General features: G+C 46.8%; 2 protein-coding genes across 7 annotated transcripts; both read right to left on the bottom strand.

Moving 5' to 3' along the window:
* Positions 1 to 3,259: 3,259 nt before the first annotated feature.
* Positions 3,260 to 14,886, bottom strand: LOC135243400 (monocarboxylate transporter 6-like). Of its 3 annotated transcripts, none has more exons than XM_064315190.1 (6): positions 11,526 to 14,886; positions 11,093 to 11,160; positions 9,903 to 10,395; positions 7,289 to 7,432; positions 6,061 to 6,903; positions 3,260 to 5,484 (listed from the first exon to the last, which is right to left on the bottom strand). In XM_064315190.1, the coding sequence occupies exons 2-6, from the start codon at positions 11,105 to 11,107 to the stop codon at positions 5,219 to 5,221; spliced, it is 1,761 nt and encodes a 586-aa protein (XP_064171260.1). In that variant the 5' UTR covers positions 11,108 to 11,160; positions 11,526 to 14,886; the 3' UTR covers positions 3,260 to 5,218. The 3 variants fall into 3 exon arrangements, with proteins under 3 accessions (XP_064171260.1, XP_064171262.1, XP_064171261.1); XM_064315192.1 differs by having other exon boundaries at positions 11,803 to 14,886; XM_064315191.1 differs by having other exon boundaries at positions 12,372 to 14,886.
* Positions 14,887 to 16,771: 1,885 nt separating this feature from the next.
* LOC135243527 (BTB/POZ domain-containing protein KCTD5-like) lies at positions 16,772 to 22,553 on the bottom strand. Of its 4 annotated transcripts, none has more exons than XM_064315430.1 (7): positions 21,640 to 22,553; positions 20,667 to 20,775; positions 20,085 to 20,176; positions 19,673 to 19,768; positions 19,088 to 19,213; positions 17,966 to 18,031; positions 16,772 to 17,920 (listed from the first exon to the last, which is right to left on the bottom strand). In XM_064315430.1, exons 1-6 carry the CDS (start codon positions 21,949 to 21,951, stop codon positions 17,999 to 18,001), a joined length of 768 nt encoding a protein of 255 aa, XP_064171500.1. In that variant the 5' UTR covers positions 21,952 to 22,553; the 3' UTR covers positions 16,772 to 17,920; positions 17,966 to 17,998. The 4 variants fall into 4 exon arrangements, with proteins under 4 accessions (XP_064171500.1, XP_064171502.1, XP_064171499.1 ...); XM_064315432.1 differs by having other exon boundaries at positions 17,966 to 18,028; XM_064315429.1 differs by having other exon boundaries at positions 16,772 to 18,031.
* Between the last annotated feature and the right edge of the window lie 1,258 nt (positions 22,554 to 23,811).

Genomic DNA, 23,811 nt, shown 5'->3' with positions numbered 1-23,811 from the left:
TGAGAAGTCCCGGAAGTAAGCCTGTAGGCTACTGCACATGCTGAGGGCAAAATCAGATTATCGAGGGCAAAATAAAACCGATGTTATTCTGAAATTCGATTAACGATCATTACGTTTCATATGAAAAGTAGATCGTAAAAATTTGTTTCCCCAAGACTTCTAGACCAAAAGAAAATATTGTTTCACAAACTGCTACACATAATGAAATTTATGATCACAAAAAATTGACCGATGAGCTTTTCTTTGGTAGTTAAATCACCTTGGTTTTCTACATCGAATTCAAAGCTCTTTGTCCTCAACATTCACAGCAGAGGCTGCTTCCTCTTTTACTTTCTAGGGTTCACGACCTGGCCCCTCCTGCCCTCTCCAGTTCGTAATAATAACCCCCCGCCCCCACCCCCGTCCCCCCGGCGGGCTGGACTTTACTACTGTAAACTGAAACGTGAGCTCAGCTGACGTGTCACTAAACACTCTGGTTGGCTGCTCCTGCGCTGTGCAGGGTGCCATCAGTCCAGGATCAGTCTTACGGTTGTGCACACCCCTTTCTTTTTATCCTCTAGATATGTTGCCATAGCAACCATATCTTTTCCATATTTTACTCAGCTCCGCACAAGTTTCATGTGTAACATATTTTAGCCTGTCACTAACCCAGTTCCCTTTCTGCCCCTTCCCTCACTCAAAATGAGCAAGGCACATCTGAGCTGCTTCCCTGGCTAGTAGGCTACTACAAGCTCAGTTATGCAGTCAAGGGGCTAAGCTATGCAGAGCTTTAAAAAGCCGCGTTTCCACCGCAGGAACTATACCCCGGAACTAGGAACCTTTTGAGGAACTCAGTGCGTTTCCACCGCAGGAACTAGGGTCTAAATTTAGTTCTGGGGGCTTTGTTTTACCTCCCAAAACGTTCCTGCTCGGGGGGTAGTACTTTCCGAAAGTACAGGAACCTTTTGGGTGGAGCTTGCAGCGCTGAACATTTCTGATTGGTCGAGTACTCGCAGCATTTGTGTTGTATTTATTTTCCGCCATTACCCGCCATGTTTGAAAATATGCAGCGGCAAAACAATTAATTTTCATAATAACTTCAAATCAAACTTGTATGTTATGCGGCGCAGTAGCCTACTTTTGGTTATAGTCTGTCAACGTCTTGGAATTATAACGTGTGCTCTTCTGTTCTTTTCTTGCTTTAGTATTCGTGTTTTTGTCGTGCTGGGACAGCATATTACGTAGGCTACCAAAACATTCAAACGGATTAATTCGGTTGCTGAATATTTTCTTCCGGATTTTCTTTGTTAGCCCGTTGTAATTGACTCAAAACGTTTGATACAGTTATGTGAGGTATGCGGTAGTTCTGCATAATTAACATTGGTGATACAGTACAAGCAAACTGGAAATCACCATCCGCACTTTTTATCCGGGTAAAATAACAGGTTAATTCTAGTAATCTTCCCTTTAGCTTTTTCAGACTGCCGTAATTTTACTCAATTTTACTGCCATTTTTCAATTCCACGAAAAGACCAGGAAGACTATGGACTAATTTATGGTGCATGGTTCGCAACTGGAGGGCACACTTCGCTGCTCGGCTAGCAGTAACTTCGAAGGAAAGCAAACGGTGGCTGTACCACTACTAATTTACATTTTCACGCAAGTCCGAGTTTTCGTTCTATTCTTGTCATTTTGCCATTAGCCTATATGCAATTGACGACGAGAAAGTAACCAAACAGCAAATTGTTTACATCGTGTGCATGTTTTCTGCTGTTGTTGCCAGTTATACATATAAATGTGAATGCATTCTGTCGCTTCGGATGTCAAGACATGAAAGCGAATGTTCGCATAAAAACATAATGAATGTGTTTGAGAGGATATATGAAAATCAATAAATACAAAAGTAACCATATATAGTCATTGTTGGTAACCCATTGTATAAGTGGAATAAACCCCTCCGGGCTGTCCCGGTTATTAGAAAATAATGTAGGCTACTTCGGTGGTAGTATGGGGTTACGGAAGAAATCATATGACAGATGGACCGACGACAACGTTGCTTTTTCATACGTCAGTGGGCTAATTTGCCTAATCTTCGCGGTACTTTAGACCCCGGTGGAAACGCAGACAACCATTGGCTGAAGGAACCTTTTAGTTCCTGGTAAAGTAGTTCCTGGGACTGAAAGTTCCGGGTAATTTTGGTGGAAACGCGGCTAAAGACACCATTAACATATTAAAATGTATGCTGTACTACTGTGGGCCAGTGCAGGGAGGCCAAGACTGGAGTTACATGTGATCACTTTAGTTAAGTGCCTAGCTGCTGAAAACTGGACAACAGGAAGTCAAAATAAACACGGTAGCCTGCAGTGCACCGTGGGGGAGGGAGGGGGGCACTGACCTATACACTTATAGCAAGCTGGTTAGCTGGTGGTATCAGTTAAACCAGCAGCCATGCCACCCTGTGCCCTTTCTCATGGCTAAAGGCTGAAGCTAAACAGGCATGGGGTTAGGGTTAGGTTTGGATTGGGAGGCTCCAGTTGTTGCAGTGTCCCAATCCAGGCCTCTTCCAGGAACAACACTCGGTCGTTACTGGATGAGGTCTTGGTGTGCCAGTAGAGGGCCAAATGGAAATCCAATCTCTTTTGTGTCCTGGCCAAATTCCCACTAAAACTCTTCATCCGTCCACATAAACACCCCTCATTTCCGATTGGCTAATTCGTCTCTCACATTAATGCCCACTTTGATTCCTCAGGGTGTCACAGCGAAAGAGAATTTAATTCTTACTTGCTCTGCCTGTCTCATTAAAGGATAACAAACAAACAGAATTTCTCATTTTTTTCTTTGTAGCTCAAATATCCTGGGAAAGACAAGAAAAGCCATTTGAGAACTTTTCAGGAGGAGCACAATCTCTCACATCTCTTTATGAGAGCAGACAGTTTTTCTTTGCCCGGGCTAAATTAAAGAGTTTCAGGCTGCTTCACCTGGAAACGGATTTTGGCACAAGCTGCACCCTGTAACTATTTGGCATTGGGATTCAGACCCTTTTCATTTTGGATAAAAATAGTAACATTCTAAGAGTGAAATTATAACTGTGATCTGCAGGGGTACTTTTAGAAATGTTCCGATTGTGTACATGTGTGTGTATGTGTGTGTGTGTGTGTGTGTGTGTGTGTGCGCGTGAGAGAGAGAGAGAGAGAGAGAGAGAGAGAGAGAGAGAGATGTACTGTTTTTTATTGATAAAACTTGCTCTTTTTGACCAAAAAATAAAAAATTCAACATGTAATTTAAATCACAACTTTAATACAGTTAAATATTATTTCCATGAATAAATCCTTTATCAAAATTAACTATTTTATTCCAGTGCAATAGAATTCACTAATAAAATACATTTTAAATATGTCCTTTTCATCACATTACCTCTGTCATCACCAGACCCTGGTCAAATACATATTTGTTTTAGATTCAAATACTTCTTTACTGATCTTGTGTGGTGTATTGGAACCAAAGAAATACTCTCAAAAAGTGCAAACACCCCGCCTTCTGGGCATACTGGCAGGCTCAATTACACCACGCAAGATCAACAGAGCACAGAAAAGTATTTGAATCCGAAACAAATACGTATTTGACCCAGGGCTGGTCATCACTGCTACATCTAAAAACACAAAACAAAGCTTGCGGACCGTGCTGACACACCATCGGCAGACCACCGTCGGTCCAAACCACATCGCATTCGCACTGCGCGGTTCCTTAGCGCACAGCGCGCGTACAGCATTGCTTGCACGGTGCAGCGAGTGTCAGTGCGATGCAGCAGCGATTCAAAAACATCGTCAGAACTTCGGCGAAGTCACTGCGGAGGCACAAAGGAAACCCGCCACGGACACTAAACTCCACGCGCTCCTTTAACTCTCGAAACTAATCCGACGCTGCCAATTACTGCGAGTAACACGGTATCCTTTTTCAAAAAATTGTCTTGATGATAGGCACTTCAGAAATGCAAAATAATCTGATAAAGATCATTCTAAAAAAAAAAAAAAAATATATATATATATATATATGTGTGAACATGTTCTATAAGTTAGTATATGCAATGTAAAGTATGCTCAGTTCCTTCCATTGTGCGTGTGTGCGTCTCCTGGCACTGGCTGTGGTAATACAGCACCCTGCAAAAAGGATGCACACTCCTGGTGAAGATTAACAAAAGAAATATCGTGTAAGATAAATAACACAAGCAATCGGCTACACTTTAAACCTCGGCCATGTGTAAATATTCTACTTTAAAAACGACTCAATGGAATCAGCCAAAATAGCACTTTTCAATTCATAATTTACAAAGCGTGTCAAATATTCACTTTTTAAAAAAATACTTGGTGTACTCTCTTCAGAACTTTCTTCACTTATCTACCAGTGTTTTCTGGGATTGGTGAATATATTGGGGGGGGGGGATCTTTGACTATTCAACTCCAGATGCTTATTTTTGTTGGTTGTTCTCAATATTGTTTTTTTTTTTTTTGCATTGATATGAAAGAATAGTATTCTTTTTTTAAAAAGAATATTATTATATTGTTTTTGAGCATACAACTTTCTTGGTGATCTTTATCAATGGCATGAATAACTTTGGAGAGGATACCGTAGTGAACACATTTGGTTTTTAACGTAAAATATGAACAGAAGAACAGACACCAGACTAAAGACACTTATGCCACTCAACATTACTGCAGCATATTCAGGGCTGCAGAGTGAGGCCGTGTTCATGTTCATATTCATATTCCCTAAAGAGCAAAAGCTCGGTTACATGTGAACTCAGGTCAGCCTGAGAGGCAGGCAGCTCCACCTGTATTTAAAACTGAAGCAGCACCAGCCGTTTCTTTAGAAAGGGAAATGGAAAGTAGGAGATCAAGAGGAGTAATTATATTTGTGTCTTTCAGTACTCAAGCATGTGTTCATTTGAAGCATGTGTCTTTATCAAGTCAGGATTCTGGCTTTCTGCACTCACAATGTGTGTGTGTGTGTGTGTGTACATGCGCTTTTCACATGTAAGTGGAATGCATGTGTGTGTGTGTGCGTGTCATGTAAGCATCCATGGTTCTTTTATATGTACGTGTGTGTGCATGTATTATGTGTATTTCTGTAATGAGTGTATATGTGGTGTGTGTGTGTGTGTGCACGCTTGTGTGCACTTCTGTCATATGTGCCAGCATGCCGGCCTGGAAGTTAAGAGGGCTCCCATGTGTTCATGGGCCACTCACACACTCGTGACATACATGAACTCCGCCCTCTCCGGGTAAACTCCTCCCCCTGCCCCTCCCTCTGTAGGCACGCTGCGGTACTGCCAGCCCCGTGAGGGTGTGGCATCTGGCCTGGAAGGGGGAGGGGCTTGCGTCTCCTCCCCACCTCTCTGTCTGTCCAGCCAATAGAAGGACCCCACGAGGAAGAGGGCGGCGGAGGAGACCGAGGCGCTGCAGGCGTAGAAGACGTAGGCGTACTGCCCCGTGCCGTCCACCAGCATCCCTGCAAAAGAGTATCCAGTGTGGGAGGACACGCGGTAGGAAAGCCTGGGGATTCGGCCTGCAGGCCAGGAGACACAGCGCAAACAAACCCAGGGCAAAGTCCGCGACAGGCCGACCAATCGCGTCATAAGGACAGGGCGCAGTCAGAGTGCGGGCCACACTGTCCACAAGCGAGGACGACAAGGGTGCAGCTGGCCCTGACATTTCTGTTGCCATGGCACTGGGAACCAGAGGAGCCCCCTCCATCAGACTTCAGCCCTCAGATTTCAAAAGCAGCCTCCTGCCCCCACCCCCACCCCAACAAACCCAAACAGAGGATCCGAGGAATCTTAAAGCCCTGCCCAGTCCCTCAGGACACACATGCACACACACGCACAGGCACTCAGGCACACATACACACGCACAAAGACACACATGCACACACCAACACACACACACACACACACAGGTACACAGGCGCACACACACAGGCACACACACACACACACACACAAACACACTGAGACACACATGCACACACACGCACAGGCACTCAGGCAGGCACACACACACACAGGCACGCACACACACACCGTACCTGCGAGCGGGGGGCCCAGCAGGAGGGTGACGCTCTCCATGGTGCTGAGCAGGCCGAGGGCGGCTGGGAAGCGGCTCATCCCCACGATGTCCATGAGCACGGTGAAGAGCAGGGAGCCCACCACGCTCATGGACAGGCCGAACGCCACCGCGTACGCCAGCAGCGCCGGGAAGCCGGCCGCCGCCGAGCACGCGCAGTCGCTCAGCCCGTTGGCCAGCAGGGCGGCGCCGAAGGCGTAGGGGTAGACGCCGCGGCCCTGGAAGCGGGGCAGGCCCAGGAGCAGGCCGGCCAGCGGGCGCGCGAACACGTTGACGAAGCCCAGCGCGGAGAGCAGCAGCGCCGCCCGGCCCGGCTCCACCCCCTGCGCCGTGGCGTACGGCACCAGGTACACCAGCGGCACCACGAAGCCCAGCATCATCCAGGCCACGCCCAGCGCGTACGCGCGGTAGCGCCGGTTGCTGAGGAACAGGTCGAAGGCCATGTGCTGGCGCAGGAAGGCCACCAGGGCGTCGAGGGCCGCCCGCACCCCCCCCTTCAGCCCCCCCGCGTCCCGCGGCGTCGGGCAGGCGTCGGGTGGGTCCCAGCGGCGGCGGCGGCGGCGGGGGTCCCGCAGGGGCCTCATGACGGCCCCGCACACGCAGCAGTTGAGCAGGAGCCCGCCCAGCACCAGGAAGCTGCCGCGCCAGCCCAGCCGCGCCAGCAGGAAGTCGGCCAGGAGCGGCAGCGCGCAGAGCCCCAGCGCCGTGCCCGTGGACGACATGGCGTTGGCGAAGGCTCGCCGCCGGACGAAGTAGTGCCCCATGATCGTCACGGCCGGCTGGAAGGAGAAACAGCACCCGAGCCCTGCAGAGAGGGGGGGGGGGGGGGGAGAGGAGGAGAGAGGGGGGGGGGGGGGAAGAGGGAGAGAGGAGAGAGGGAGAGAGAGAGGGGAGAGAGAGAGGAAGGGAGAGAGAGGGAGGGAGAGAGAGAAAGAGGGGGGGAAAGCGGGAGAGAGATAGATGGAGGGAGGGAGGGGGGAGAGAGAGGGGGGAGAAAGGGAGAGATGGGTAGAGGGAGAGAGAGAGAGAGAAGGAGGAGAGAAGACAGACAGGAAGAGAGAGTGGTGGTGAGAGCAAGAGACTTGCTTGCTTTACCATGCTTTAAATGATTTTGTACATCCTGCACTCCTAAAAACACATTAACATTAAGCCCAGCCTTTAGGGAGGAAGTCGTGTGCGCGCTCGCTGACCTGTGATGAAGCCGGCGGTGACGTACAGCTCGGTGACGGTGCGGGTGAAGGAGCTGGCCGCCATCCCCAGGCCGCTGAGGACTCCGCCCACCATCACGGTCGGCCGGCAGCCGTAGCGCTCCACCAATACGCTGCACAGGGGGCCTGCGTGTGGGTGGAGCCAAAGCCAAACGTCAGGTGACTCCGCCTCGCTCGCCTCTCTGATGCCGTCACGCCATTCCTTAAATGATCTCCAGTACTTCATTCACTTTTTTTAAAATTAATATTACGCCGACTGTGCTGTGCTGTGCTAAATGTTAGTCCTCTGTGGAGGACGTTACTCCACACGACAGTTTACCGATTTCTCTGAATTCCACGACCGCAGAAACATCGCTGTGCTGCATTCGAGCGACACGCCACAGCAGTCACACATGACGAAAAGCTGACAGCGTGGACGCAAACGCAGTAAAACCCACGCAGGGTTTCTGGTTCTCACGCTTCAGTAGATCCAAGCCACGTTTAGCACAGAGAAAGGTACACATGGACACACTGAGGGGCCAGGTGACCCCCCCTGAGGTGACTGGGGGAAAGGGGGCTGGGTGAGGTCAGGCCTATCTGCAGGACACACTGAGAACATTTTTTTTATTTTTTTTTTTTTAAATGGCTTGGAACCAACACAGAGGTGAATACTCGAATGTAGCCAAGGACAACATGGCTCAGGCACACAGCAACAATCAAACCCCTAGCAACAAGAGGAACACAGAACTGTGTTTCAGGGAAATTCTCATATCATGTTCTTCTGTTTTTTTTTGTTTTGTTTTTTGCATTTATAAAAATATACTTTCAAACCAACACTTTCTCACCCCACCAGACACTGGTAAGATGTGCAGGTGACTAAGGAGTTTGCCCAAAAACACAAAGCAGGCTCCCTGAAGCATGACATTGCTGATGCTGGGAGAGTTTTCATTCACTGTCTGGCACTGCTCTTCAGAAATTCCCAACCAAAATCATCACAAAGCAGTCCTATAATTCAGGCCCCACGGGCCAACAGCAGGTTTGTGTGTAAATAGTAGTAAAATACATCCTTTGTATGAACTGTATGAGCATCACATGACAGAGTTTCCCAGGACTTCGCTCCCTGATGGCCTCTTTTGTCAAGGGCCTGTTCTGTTCTTAATGCCAGTTATTAAGTCGAATTTTTTTTTTTTTTTAAATCCCACACATTTCCCCATGCAAATTTCACAGTGCACTTCCTCTATTAACAACCACATCTGTGCTACATAGTGTGATATCTGTAAAATTCAGGTATCACAGTTAATCCCTGGATCTTGGCTTCAGAAACGGTGCAGTGAAAGGAAAGTGCTGGCTCTCTCTAAACCAAAGAACCTGCACACATTCTCCCACAGGATAACTATCGGTATTAATAGTGAGCATAAAGTTTGGGGAGATAAGCATGCTCTTATCTACTGCTATCTGACAAAGGCAAACAATGAGCAGCAGCATGGGCCCCCTGTCAGGCAGAGCAGAGCTGACCAATGAGGAAAGAGCAGCACTGCCCTTAATTCCAGCGCAGTGCCCAGGACTCAGTGTGGGCTTCTGGCTGCATGCAACACAAGTCTTTTGTGTAAATGTTCATTAGTCGGGCGATAATGTGGGTTTGGATATTTTTACGCACATTTCATTGCTGTCTTAGAGAAAGACTGAGCCATCTCTGAGGCTCCCATGACATTTAGAAAATATATCCTTTATTTTTTACAGAATGAGGACCATCATGAGTCATAACCCATTCTCTTAGTGTGTGGAAACAGTAGAGAGCTTTAGCAATAACAATCTACAGTCATGCTTCCTTATATATCTGGAATTAAACATTTTTATAGTCTGAGGGTCAAACATTTATCTGCTCAGCTAGGACATCCAGGGGTGTATGTCATGTAATGTGTAATGTGTAATGTGTAAATGTAATGTGTAATAACTCAAGATTTATTTGACAGAAAAGGACAGAAGCAGCTTCCAGGATTATGAGGCTGGCTGCAGATCCTCTTTGACCAATTTGCAACCCAGGGATTTCATTTGGAAAAACACTTCTTGTGTGACTGGAAAACCTAAATGGCATGATATTTTAGAAGGGTACCTTGACCCCTATATCTGGGATCACTCAATGCAAAATTCTCCTTCTGAATGATGAGGCAAAAAACTACACAAATGCAAATTCACAAATTTAAAACTATTGTTAGCGGCTCTTAAAGCTGCTGTATAAAAAATGTATTTCACATTCCTGGTTTACACTTAGAAATCAATAGAAACCATGGCTATGCATTCAGTTAATCCACTGGCAACCAATCGGGTACCAAAATTCAGAACATCTTTCCGAAATCAGTAAAGAGCATGACATAATCACATTTTATCTGTAAATAAAAGCAAATTAATGCGTAATTAATTTATGGACATACTGTATATTAAGTTCTATTCCCTGTAAACACCATAAAAGTTTCATTTTGAATGCTTAAATTTGTATGTAGCCATGTCACTGTTCAGAATAAAACCCACAAAACAAGGTAACAACAAAAAAAAAGACTTATTGGTTGGATAAAAGCCTGTAAAACATTGTATTGGGAAATGGGGAAGCGCCCCCTACCTCCAGCATGCAGTACTGCGGTCATTATGGAAGGCACCCAGGACGTTTCAGTGTTGCTGGCCTGGAACTCGTTCTGCAGGTCGTTGTAAAAGATGCCGATGCAGGTGGGGAAGGCCAGGGTGAGGGCGAGCACCATGACGGTGGCGCCCAGCACCACCCAGCCCCATCCCCCATCCGGCGCCACCGGCTGCTCCTCGCCATCCTTCGGCTCGCCTGCAGTACCCTGCTGGGCCAGCGGGCGGCGCTGCTGATCCTCCCACTCCTCCGAGTCACACCCCAGCGTTTCCCCTGCACCGTCCCGGTCCCCCTCCCCTGCCCCGCATGCACGCGTCTCGCTTCCCGTCCCAGATCCCTGAGACACGATGTCACCGCCCTGACAGCAGGGGGCGCTGTGACTCTCGCTCTCCCTCGTTCCCCGGGCTGGGGGCTGGCCGCTTGTCGCTCCTTCTCCTCCGATCGCCCCTGTGGTGTTGCTGAGTATCCACGGACATGTCTGGATGTCAAAGCCGGCCGTTAGTCACCCGGTCCAGGGGACCAGACTTGCTCCCAGCACCCCCACATTCACAAGCCCCGGATCCAGCACCCCCACATTCACAAGCCCCGGTTCTGAGCTGGATCCACCGCTCTTCACTGAAGTGAGGATTAGTGGTTCTCAAGCTTTCTGGGGCAACGAGGCACTTTGAGAAATTTCCCTTTTTCTTACCCACCGTGCTCAAATGCGGTCTAACACACAGTGCCGTCTATAATGTTCGGCACAAAGACTTTTTTTAAAAATTTTGCTCTGTACTCCACAGTTTCAGATTTGCAATCAATCGGTTCACATGTGGTAAAAGTGCAGATTCTCAGCTTTTATAAAAGGTATGTATAAAAAGTGCCGTAATTTCTATGTGGTGAAAGCAAAATGAGAACAGGATGAGAATCTGCACTTTAACCAGGTGCGCATTTGTTTGTTTGCAAATCCAAAAATTGTGGAGTAAATCCACAATTGTGGAGTGGACAAATCAAGAAAAATATGTCTTTGTTTCAAACAGTATGTTCAAAAATTGTTTTCTAAACAAATGTTAAAAGAAGTGCAGGTACAATGCAGCTTACGCAGGGTATGCAACTAGCGCAGCGTTTGAATTGACCGCCCGTCAGTGTCTTTGGAAGGTGTGAGCCAAGACATTGTTTACATGTCCTGCCATCCTTACCTCAGCCCCTCTCATGACCCTCCAGTGGGTCTTGACTCACAGTTGGGGAGCCGCGGTCTGTGGATAATCTGGTTGGGGCATACAAACATTAACATACAGTAACACAAGCTGACGGCAGAGGATGATGCCTGCAGAAAAGCAAACGTAGTTCCAGAGACAGGTTGGATATAAGAATAGAAAAAGGAAACGTGTGTAGGCTTTGCATCTAAATACACGTTGCCAACAACACTTTCATCACTCCTGAAGGGTCCGAAATATAACTGATTGCTGACAGACGTACTTGTGTAAATTAAGTGTCGTCACGCCAAATATTTTTGTCCACAATAGTCATGTAAATATCCCACAACAACGTCCGATATAAAGTACAACATTAGAAGCACACGCGTTATAAAACGCAACAGTTTTTTTTTTTTTTTTTTTAAACACTTACAACATTTTAAATTAGCTTGTTTTTTTTCGTATTGAGACAGGTTGATGCATGTATAAAGACGACAGTTACCGAATCTGTAATTACTAACATCCAATAACATATTCCCAATATATTTCCAGAAACGACACTGCACTTTTCTTCAGAGATCAAGGCGCGTTATTAGTTCCTAACCTCAGTATGCCCCAATCGGTTTCCCTTACTTGCCCACATACTCTGAATCACTGTCCAATCAAACACAGAATACATAGGCAGTGATTAAACGCTCCCAACTTTCACCAACCTCGAACTAGCGGAAAGCCACGCGCAACGCAGAACTAAACCCGGCGGGTAGTAGTCTCTCAATATGCACTGCCGCAAGGAATGTGTTTGTAATCTTCTTTTTTCATTATTATAATCCTCCTGCCCTTGCGTTCTCATTAGCAGCCTGAATTTGTAATTAAAATTACAATCCCCACGCCATTTTATGCATTTCGCGTGTGTGTGGAAAATTGCAATTGCGTAATTCTTTTTTTTCTTTCCTCGGCGTTTTAGATTATTCCATCCTCAATACAGCGATCCCATTTTCGCGTGATGTCTCCATGGGAACTGCTCGACAGACCCACACCTGCGTCCGCTACGGGGAAATCGAGTGCAATAAATCTAAATGATAAGGACTAATTTAAGCCAAGGGGAAAACAAGCAGCAACCACTATATCAGTGATATTATTACATGATTGTACAGTTAAAACAGCGCATATATATATAGCATCGCTAGTGAGCGCAGAAATAATTAGTCGAGATTGTAGAACTACAAGTAGTCACATAGTGGTCGTTGCACGTTTCTATGCTGTTGCGTAGAGATGTACATACCCCGTTCTCCTCTATTCCAAAAATCTCGGCGTCATCATGGTGTGCGACTCTAATGAACTCTATGGAAGTCACAGCTGCACTTGACTTGCGTGCGCACAAGTAGCCCATGCGTTACGCAGAGTATCCTGCCCTCCAACCGCACTCTCATACCTCAGGCTTCGAATACAACGCTAGGGAGTCTCGTTTTTTAAAAGGCACCGTTGAAATAACTAACGCCGCACCACAGATCAAGCTGCATTCGCGTGCGCGCGCGCTTCTGTGCGCAAAGGGATTAGACCGAAGAACTCGTGACTGGAGGGATCAGAAACAGATATTCATATTACAAAGAATTAACATTTATTATTTAAGAATTTTCAATCGGTTAGCACAATTCTCAAGACAACTACTACTTTCATTTTCTGTAATCATTTTTCCACAAAAGGCAAAAGATTATAGAAAAAAGAAAAGGTGTCCGCTGAGTGAAAATTCAAAATTATGCAAAGAAAACTCCATTTTCTTTTAAACACAGCATCACATTTTAATATAAAATGTACATTTTTTAAATAATTACATTAAATATGTTACAAAACTGCTACTCTGTTAGACATAACTAAAAGAAATAACAAAAAATAAACTAAGGATGTTCCAAACTAAGATATTCCAGTTCCATAACACTGGGTCAAACTGGCATTGACCAGCAGCTTTTTCTGAAAAATCAAGTCTGTGCAGATCCACTGATCTGTATACTATTGGATAGGCTGATATGGTAGCACTCAGTGAGTAACAAGAGCCAACCAGGTGATTTAAAGATCGCTGAATGACTCCAGTCGCCACACACATTGATTTAAAAAATAGCATAAGCCCCTTCCCCTGTCCCTCCCCTCGCCTCAGCTCGCCCACCCCTCCCCCCGAAAAAAATAATAAAAATAAAACCTGACATCAACCAGGGATTATATACATACAACACTCCTAGCATTTCCATTAGACAGGTTGAGTTTTTAGCAGGCATTTGGGTGGGTGTGAATGTACGTGTAGACACTGTGCGTAGAGGCCTGCAGGCCAAGTATGCAGGAGCTGAAAGCTCTTGAAATGTGATGTCACAATGAAAGAGGGGTTGCTATCCTGTGGCTCGTGGTCAGTGCAGTGTTACCAAGGATGATAAACGCGGCCTGGTTTTCTCTTTTAGTTTTCTACCCCTCTCACTGCTCCAGATGTAGTCCCAGCCTGTGGAGCCAAAATGTTTCATGGGCAGCCTAATTAGAGGCAGCATCACCTGCTTGCTGATGGTTGACTAGGTCCAGTGCTGGCAGTGAGGGAGATGAGCCAATTCTTGGACTACAACTCCCATCAGCAACAGGCAACTAATGAAGCCAGAGCATGACGGCCCACTGACCATAGAGACTACAATTTAATGCACCACTCGCATGAAGAAACACGGCTACGTGGAAATGTGGGCTTCAAGCACTAGCGTATGAAGGTGGGAGAGATCCAGTCTTCCGGAGGGCGAAACGAGAAATGAAGTCAAATATAATGAGCACGTCATACTGCAGAAAGAAGGCAATCAAAAGATGCAATGAGACACCAGATGGTTTCCACAGTTAGACAATGAACATGAAAACTTAAAGTCCAACTGTGCTTTTCCACACGGGGAGAAAAACAAGCAAAGATATTGTCCTATTTCTGCGAACACTGGAAAATTAAAATTACAATCAGCATCCCCTCAATGTAAAATAAGGCGATAAGAACAACAATAAGGATAACCAACAACAGGAGTTCCATGTGGGTTTCAAAATGTAGGTAACTTCTGGTATGAAATCTGACAAACGTGGGTGATCAGTCACACCTTCAACACACTGGTATGACTTGGTTTAAGCATTGCTCCAGTATGCTGGGGTTCACAGTGGTGGCACAAATATGACCAGGTCTAGAAGTGAGGCGCAGGTGTGACCAGGTTCAAAGGTGAGGCACAGGGATGACCAGGCTCACAGGCCAGACCCAGGTATGAGGGTGAGGTGAACAGGTGAGCTGCATGCAGTTAAGACCAGGTTTCACAGGTGAGGCACAGGCATGACCATGTTTCACAGGTGAGGCACAGGCATGATCATGATTCACAGGTGAGGCACAGGTATGACCAGGTTTCACAGGTGAGGCACAGGCATGATCAGGTTCACTTGAGGTAAAGGAGCAGAGCTGGAAGAGTAAGGGCTGGCACCACAGCGAGGTGGAGGGGGCAGGAACAGCGACGGTCGCCATGGAGACACAAAAGTTCAGACGAGAAGCCGCAGGGCTGAAAAAAGGTCAAAGCTGAAGAGCCCGAAATAACCCAACAGTGCTTGAGCGCGGTCACAAGTCTCACATTTCTGCACTGTACTCTCAACCCCACACCTCTGCACAGCACTCTCAACCCCACACCTCTGCACTGTACTCTCAACCCCACACCTCTGCACAGCACTCTCAACCCCACACCTCTGCACAGTACTCTCAACCCCACACCTCTGCACAGTACTCTCAACCCCACACCTCTGCACAGTACTCTCAACCCACCCCACTCTCAACCCCCACCTCTGCACAGTACCTCAACCCCACACCTCTGCACTGTACTCTCAACCCACACCTCTGCACAGTATCTCAACCCCACACCTCTGCACTGTACTCTCAACCCCACTCTGCCAGTACTCCCTCCACTCTGCACGACTCTCAACCACACCTCTGCACAGCACTCTCAACCCCACACCTCTGCACTGTACTCTCAACCCCACACCTCAGCACTGTACTCTCAACCCCACACCTCTGCACTGTACTCTCAACCGCACACCACAGCACTCTCAACCCCACACCTCTGCACAGCACTCTCAACCCCACACCTCTGTACTGTACTCTCAACCCCACACCTCTGCACAGCACTCTCAACCCCACACCTCTGCACTGTACTCTCAACCCCACACCTCTGCACTGTACTCTCAATCCCACACCTCTGCACAGCACTCTCAATCCCACACCTCTGCACAGCACTCTCAACCCCACACCTCTGCACTGTACTCTCAACCCCACACCTCTGCACAGCACTCTCAACCCCACACCTCTGCACTGTACTCTCAACCCCACACCTCTGCACTGTACTCTCAACCCCACACCTCTGCACTGTACTCTCAACCGCACACCACAGCACTCTCAACCCCACACCTCTGCACAGCACTCTCAACCCCACACCTCTGTACTGTACTCTCAACCCCACACCTCTGCACAGCACTCTCAACCCCACACCTCTGCACTGTACTCTCAACCCCACACCTCTGCACTGTACTCTCAACCCCACACCTCTGCACTGTACTCTCAACCCCACACCTCTGCACTGTACTCTCAACCCCACACCTCTGCACTGTACTCTCAACCCCACACCTCTGCACTGTACTCTCAACCCCACACCTCTGCACTGTACTCTCAACCCCACACCTCTGCACAGCACTCTCAACCCCACACCTCTGCACAGTACTCTCAACCCCACACCTCTGCACAGTACTCTCAACCCCACACCTCTGCACAGTACTCTCAACCCCACACCTCTGCACTGTACTCTCAACCCCACACCTCTGCACAGCATCCCAACCCACACCTCTGCACTGTACTCTCAACCCACACCTCTGCACTGTACTCTCAACCCCACACCTCTGCACAGCACTCTCAACCCCACACCTCTGTACTGTACTCTCAACCCAACCTCACAGCACTCTCCACACCTCTGCACTGTACTCTCAACCCACACCTGCACTGTACTTCAGCCCACTCTGCCGACTCACCACCTCTGCCTGACTCTCAACCCCACATCTCTGCACTGTACTCTCAACCGCACACCACAGCACTCGGTCAAAGGCGGGCTGACTGCTCCTTCTAGGGTACATGTTTCTAAATTAGGAGGTACAACTTCAAAAAGATGGCTTTCAGGTCTCAAACGCCAATTTCACTGTACTGTATCAATGTACAGTAATGATCAGGTTTTTATCAAGGTATTTTCCTACAGGCCCACTGAATTCACTCACAACCTGAATCTTTGGTCGTGGTCTCAATAAAATAATCAAATATCCTTGTACACACAGCCACTGAGATCCACGGTAGTTTAAACAGTGCTTTGCCCGGGTCCATGGCAACCCGGGACTTGTAATACACAGGGAATAAAGAATAAACGCAATATCTGTGGTCATACTTTTTTCTATGTGATACACACCACTGGGTGCAGCAAGCAAAGTGGGCCACTAGAGGTCAGTGTGGTGCAGAAGCCGTCTAGCGGAAAACTTGGGAGACTTGGACCGTGAGTCTACATGAGCGCCAGACTGGGCGGAGTCAACATATTGCAGATCATGGACTTGCACAGACCAATGTGAAGATTACGGTAATTGTATCACAGTGCTGCTACTGCTTTGAAGATCACACTCAGGGATACGTGATAACAACTGGACTGCATAGCCATTGGCTGAAAATAGCTTAAAATGAACTTTGCGTTATAGCAGATAGTCTGGGTCGATATGATGAAGCAACCTACAAGCACTAGCGAGGCAACACAGCTGATGCTGTGACCTTCTTCAAGCAGCAAAAAAAACCTGCAATTTTCCGGTCAAAAACCCTTGTTTTTCTAACAATATACCCCGGTCTTATTTACCCTTATCTCTAAAACAAAAAAAGTTTGGTTAGGTGTGCTAGACTGGTGCCCACTGCTAAATAATAAAGTTCAAATATTCTGTTATACATATAATATCAGTTACCCTTTTCCTTCACCAGCTTTTTGGTGTTTGTGCTCATTTGCCTCGTCTGTGAATACAGAAACTTGGTTTGCATTTGTGGAACAATGTAAAACAGGCCAGGATCTGCATGGACCCACAAAGACAGGCAAATGCCAGTTCCTCATATGGGCCCAGAATTTCCATATTACGCGTGCCTGACCAGAGCAGGGGGAGGGGGGGCATTTTACCCATTCCAAGGCCCATAAAACCTGACTGCAAGAGACAGTATGCTGAGACACAAGCACACGTGCACACCCAGCCATTTCCAAATACATTTCATGCCACGTTCGCTGCTGCTGCTGCCCCCCGCCCCACCCCACCCAACTAGAGACACAGCCCAGCAAGGAGGCAGGGTAATCGGTATCCGCAGTTTGAGGCTGCAGCTGATGAACAAGATAAGGTCGGCGATGATGAAGGAGAATCACCTCCAGGTGAGGTGGGACGCAAGGCTAAACCGGTTTTTTCAGGGGGAAGGGGGCCCAGAGGAACAGCTGTTTAAAGGCTTGTTACGGCCCGCGTTGCCGTGCGTCCCAGGAGTCGTTACCATCGTTAGCGATAGCAGTGTCAGTGTAAGACTTAGTGCCCAGTGATAATGTTATCGGCGTTAAAATGTTTCAACATCACAAAAAAGGTTGTGACTGCCCACTGCCCACAGCCCCCCATTTCACTCTACTGTGAAAGAGCGATTAACACTGTGAAGGTAAAGCCATGGCAATGCACCCCGCCATTTTGTGGGTGCGGGCATTCGCGCACGGGGCTACGTTGTACGTGTCCAGGAGGGAGGGGGGGTCGGGGCTTAAAGTGGACCAGGGCTTCTGCGGGGGGGGGTGGCGGGGCGACCGTCTCTAGGGGTTCTGGTCCGCGAGGCGGGTCTCACATCCGTGAACCTCGCTCCTGGAGAATCTGCTGAGAAAAAACAGCCAAATGAACAGATGGACATACCTGCACGGCACGTGCTCTCGAGTCGAGAGGGACAGCCACATTACGACTTCCGGACGTTATCGGCTGTGGAGAGTCCCTACACAGCAAACACAGGCTGCAAAATGCTGCCTAAGGAGCAAGTCAGAATGTTTATGAGGAATTTATCATCTCGGGATTTAATTACTACGGACCATTTACACGCTTTCACATTCATCAAAAAACACTGAAACGCAATCACTTCAAACTTCTCGTTCACAAATCAATTTTCCCACTTGAAATTGTCTCAGCTTGCTAATAACTCAGCAGGGCATCTACAGCAATATAAATAGTTACTGCTGTTACTTCAACGGTTTGTATCTATGACAGTGAACCTTCAGACTGACCTAATTAACTGTACGTGTGGGGCAGTGTGGGACAGGGTCTCCAGTGAGAGGATTCTCCTTTTGTGTCAATACAGGGAGAAGACTCCAGCAGTTACGCAACACCATGGAAACCAGAATACATGTTACAGCACCCAAATGCAGAGTGGAGGCAGCGAGTTTGAGGATAAGTTTTAATATTTAATGGCGCTTCTAAGCTTAGTAAAAGAAAGGATACTCTCAAATTTAAAATTTAGGGGTATATTTGTACTCACAGTCAAACTCAAACTAACAAAAATGTAACAAAAAGTGGCCAGAGCAAAATAAACAGATTGACAGTCACCTCATAATATTTTATTAATATTTTAATTAAATTAATAAAGGTCAGGTCAGGCAGTTAGATCATATGCCAGATTGGCAGTGTTTTCTGCTACCTGCTATGCCTGCTATGTTCAGTGTACTGATACTGACACCAAGTGGCAGGAGTGCAGAATGCATCTTTTTCAGATAACTGCCCTGCACAGGCACTGTCTGTTTTCCATCCTTCTGTGCGCAACAGTGAAGTTTCTGAGCACCACTGCAAAATTCATTCCTTTCATTGTTCTTCAAAACCATAGATATCTCAGAGACTTTGGAAGAAGAAGCAAATCCAAACCATAGACGTCCCAGCAGTTGCGCTTACCTTGGCTTTCTCGCTGGGTTCGATGACGAGGCCGTTGGTGGAGTTGTTCAGCTCCCGGGACACTACGCACAGGAATTCCGCCTGGTCCTCGTTGCCATAGTTATAGGACGAGCCAATGCTGATGAGCTAGGAGGGGGAGAGGAGAAACGTGGGAGGAGCTAATAGCATACAAATGGTCCAGCAAATGTTTGAGGAAGTTAATGTGGGAGGAGCCAGTTAGTGTTGACCAATCCGGTTTAGCCACTCTCTTTAAGGCACAGGTATACTAAATTGTAAACTCTAAAAATGATTCAACCCAGACAACGATTCAGGCTGAATAAAATAGTACAGGGTTAAGACATGTCAGACGTTAGCCAGATGTGACACCTGACAAGCCCTCTCCCTCCAAACAAAGATCTTCAAAAGCCACAGCTGTGCCGTAAGTCAAATCAAGTCAAATTTATTCATGAAGCACGTCTAAAAACTACTCACGCTGCCCAAAGTGCTGTACAAACCAGAACAGGCAAGTAAAAAAAAAAAAAAACAAAGTGCGGTATCTGTGATTAAAAGAGCGACCCAGGGAGAGGGCACAATCGGCAGTTCTACCTGCTCGAACTTCCAGCCATCAGACATGGTGGACACCATCTGAGTGAGCTCCTCCTCCTGGCACTGCAGCACCCTGTACACGTGCTTTACTGGGCCCTGAGGATGGACACACTGTTAGTGCACAGGCACAGCTTTACTGTATATACACACCATTACTACTCACTCACACACACACACACACACACACACACACACACTCAAGCACAGCTTCACTACACATGCACACAATTACTACTCACACCCGCATACACACATGCAGTTACCACACACGCAGCTCTGCTGCAGATACGCACAGAGTTACTGCGTGCACACGCGACTGAACTGTACGAAAGCGTCTGCACGTGCGCGCACAAACAGACTGCTGTGCGTTTCACTATCTCAGAGGACACACACTGTGACTGCACACACAAACCTGCGACGTCCTGTTCTCGTTGTCCCGAATTCTCTCCTTGACCAATCGTACAAGAGGAGCGATGTTGTAGAACTCCGCCTCCTCCAGAACTCCTGCGGGAGACAATTATTACATTCCATTCCATTACGCTCATTTGGCAGGTGCTCGTATCCAGAATAACTTAAAATGAAAGAGAACCTGAGTGCATCCACTTGACTTATTCATGCAACAGATCCAGACCTGGCAAACAGCAATCCCAGACCATCAAGTGTGTGCGCGGTGTAACAAAAGCGCAAAATGTAAGTTCACTTACACCAACCTGAAGCCATAATAAACATCATACTTCACACAGCACACATAAATGGCCACACAGGGTGGGGACAGCCTTCTTGGGGCCAAGAGGTCCTGTGCAGTCCTGTGTAATGGTCTGTGATTGTTGTAGTCCTGTGTAATGGTCTGTGATTGTTGCAGTCCTGTGTAATGGTCTGTGATTGTTGTAGTACCATGTAATGGATCTGTGATTGTTGCAGTCCTGTGTAATGGTCTGTGATTGTTGTAGTGCTGTGTAATGTATCTGTGACTGTTTTAACCTTGCATAGTTACCTTCCTCTGCCAGGTCCTTGTTCATAATCAGCTTGCCATGGCGCAGGTAGTTCAAGACGGGGCCAAAGTAGGAGGGGTCTCTGTCGATCAGGTAGGCCCCTGTCTCGTCCTGTACGGCAAACAGAGGTGTCGGGACATCAGGGGTGAACAGCATGCTACCCACCACCCACAAATCCCACTCATACGACCGCAACCATCCACCATTCCCACTCAAATGACTGCAACCGTCCACCATTCCCACTCACAAACCATGCATAAGTTACTTCTGATAATTCATAATCTTATGTTGGTCGGACTGCAATAGGGTTCAAGCCAAGTCAATCACTAACATGACGTAACACTGGCTAGCTCTTTTAAAAAAAAAAAACTAATTAATTATTTTTTGCATTAAAAAGTCTAAAAAAAACTACATTCAGTCTAGCCATTTACAAACACATCCCTTTTACTTATGTGTTTGCATATAGTGTTCTTCTGCCGTACATTTAAGGAATGTTTAGTGAGGCAGGTCTAGGCTGAATGCTGGACTGAGTCACCATGCACTGAAAATATCACATCCCTGAAACTGCATGCCAGCACCTAACAAACTATGCAAAATATAACTGAAAGCTGGCAGTAAGCTAGATGAACGTGAGCTCTTGTATCTACCACAGACAATAACCAACTTGTATGCCTGCAGGTTATTTATAAAGAATATAAAATATAAATGGGTACAGAGTATGGCACATTCAAAGCGAAACCCGTACGATCTAACCAAACAGGGCCATGGATGTCTCTGTATTACAAGCCCAAATCATACACGATTACAAATTCTGTCAAGTCTGACCAATATCTAGTACCGCTACTAAGATGTATAAAAGACAGTCGCTACTTACAATCGATGAGATGATTCGGTCAGCATTATCATTGAAGTACTGAAGTAGCAATGCAAATAAACAACCACCCGGTGAATTAGGACATTTCTAAAGTTATTCACCTTATCCGAGTCAAGATCTGGACCGTCCTGGCACAATCGATATAGGAAAGACTTGGGATCTCTACACAGAGTCTGTTTGGTGGTCACAAAATAGGTCCCACCGACGTTGAGCCGTACCCATCGAGAGCCTGGCTTATCCGACTGCTCGGACGGGGAACTTTGTTTGCTCTTTAGGGGAAATCCGAACACTGGCCGGGCCGACACCCCAGGACTGCACATGGAGCTCCGCGCTGGAATTATCAAAGTAGGCGAGGCGAGTCTAACAGATCGAGACCCTGTCTGTTCTATGGTACTAGTGCCACTTGACTCCATATGTAGCAAGCTCTGCAGTATATCCGTGGTTTGGGTCTCTCACATACACAAAATATTACAATGCCTATCAATGTCGAATGCCGTGTCTTTTAACACGGGGGGATGAAGGAGGCAGTGGAGCGCATTAGACTCGATAAAATGGGCAGTTCTGGCTAATGCTAACTGGCTAGCTAAGAAAACACAAGTAAACAGAGGAGAGGCAGAACTTCCGGGTTGCATCCAACTAGATTTTAATTAAACCTGTTCCACAAATCAAGCGTACTTTCGGAGATGATGAGTTACAAGCAACCTATCCGATGTTTTCTCAAATAAATTGGCACCCAAGTGTCATTCCTTATTGCAAATTAGTCAACAGTGTTTGACAACGTTGAACACAGTGAGGTCAGAATTTCTTCCGTGTTAAATTCATGCGTTACTGGAAAGATAAATAAAACATGGATATATCAGTTCTGGACAAGTTTTCAGTTAGAATACAGGATGAACCTCCGTAATATTTTCACAAGTATTAATGCACAAGCATTCCAAATGTGTCATTCATCTGTTCCAAATTCAAAACGGTATGGTTCAGACTCCATTGTTGTTGTGGCAGTACGCAGTCGCAATTTCCGTTTCCGTTCTCCCATAGAATGTTTTACAGGGGCTATGTTCTTATCTGTTCTTATTTTTTACGGTCTCTGGTTCTTATGCAGTTGTGGGCCTGTAATAATTGCTGTCAATAATAATAAATATTATTGACAATAATAAAAAAGCGTCTATCAGTAAAGCGTACCCATAAGATTTAATGTCGATAAACTTTTTTCGTCACCCTTAAATATGCATATATTTCATTGGCTTCTTGGCAGCTAAATTGGACATTTTGATGATACAGATCGTCTTTCATCGCCTCTCTTAGCAACAGCTCTCAGTTTATCCCAAAAATGTGCCTTACTACTAACCTGTCTCTGTACCCAAAATGTTTACCCAAAACGTTCAATTTGCAAAATCTACAGACAACATACATCTTGTCAGTTTTGCCCTCTTTATACTTAAGTTCATATCTCTACGTTCTTGGCTGAAGTCACAGCCCGGATTTCTACTCATTGCCTTCAACTAAGCCTGGGGAACAGAGCTTATGCTCCTCCCAGCAAACTGCCACCCTCGTAATGTGCTTCCATCACTGTGAAAAGCTTTTCAGTGTCTTCAACTTATTCTGTGAAGAGCCTTGGTGTGACCCTGCATGGCTAACCAAGCCTCTAGAGACCCTACACACAGTGGCCATGCTGAAGATACGCCCCTCACAACAACTGGAGTTATCCTTCCTGTCCATCCGTTCTCAGCTGCTGGACCAGGTCCTGCTAATTTCACTTCTGGACTACTCTAATGGTCCTAATACAGCAATATGGCTGGCCAATGGGCGTGTGCCAGTCTGGCCACTTTAACTGGTCCCGAATGCTGTTGCTCACCTGGCGTACCTAAATCGGCACATCACTTAATTCCTCCCTCCAGTACTCGGCACTGCGACCGCCCACCCTATCTATCTACAAGGCATGCACTTCCAGATTATACACTTTGCACAGGAGGGATTGCGCTGCCCTGAACACATCCCTCCCTCTCGTTCGCTCTTTCGCAGTCTCTCATAAGCTACCTTCCAGTGGAAATTCTTGCTGTTGGCCAGTAAGTGCATCTCGGCAACAAACAGATGTGTCAACTTTTGCCACTGGGGGGCACTGTTGTACTGCAGTCACTTTCGTAGCTGAAAAATCTGAGCCCGGGCTCTGAATTTTCTCTCTGCTTGCCAGTGAAAGTAATTACAGAACCATATGAAGTGTAGATTAACTTTTCACCTGAATGAAATTATATTAATATATATTATAATGACAT

This window comes from Anguilla rostrata, chromosome 17 (genome assembly GCF_018555375.3).
Source record: "Anguilla rostrata isolate EN2019 chromosome 17, ASM1855537v3, whole genome shotgun sequence".
NCBI classification, from domain to species: domain Eukaryota; kingdom Metazoa; phylum Chordata; class Actinopteri; order Anguilliformes; family Anguillidae; genus Anguilla; species Anguilla rostrata.
Note: the sequence above shows the minus strand (reverse complement) of the source record. Positions and strands in the feature narration are given on the sequence as shown.

Coding starts and splice junctions, on each gene's coding strand:
- LOC135243527 (XM_064315429.1), bottom strand. CDS start 21,951: ATGGAGTCAAGTGGCACTAGTACCATAGAACAGACAGGGTCTCGATCT. Junction 20,177..20,666: donor CAAGGACCTGGCAGAGGAAG/GTAACTATGCAA, acceptor TGTCTCCCGCAG/GAGTTCTGGAGGAGGCGGAG. Junction 19,769..20,084: donor ACGAGAACAGGACGTCGCAG/GTTTGTGTGTGC, acceptor GTCCATCCTCAG/GGCCCAGTAAAGCACGTGTA.
- LOC135243400 (XM_064315190.1), bottom strand. Junction 7,433..9,902: donor CGCAGTACTGCATGCTGGAG/GTAGGGGGCGCT, acceptor ACCCACACGCAG/GCCCCCTGTGCAGCGTATTG. Junction 5,485..6,060: donor GCTGGGCCCCCCGCTCGCAG/GTACGGTGTGTG, acceptor ACTCTTTTGCAG/GGATGCTGGTGGACGGCACG.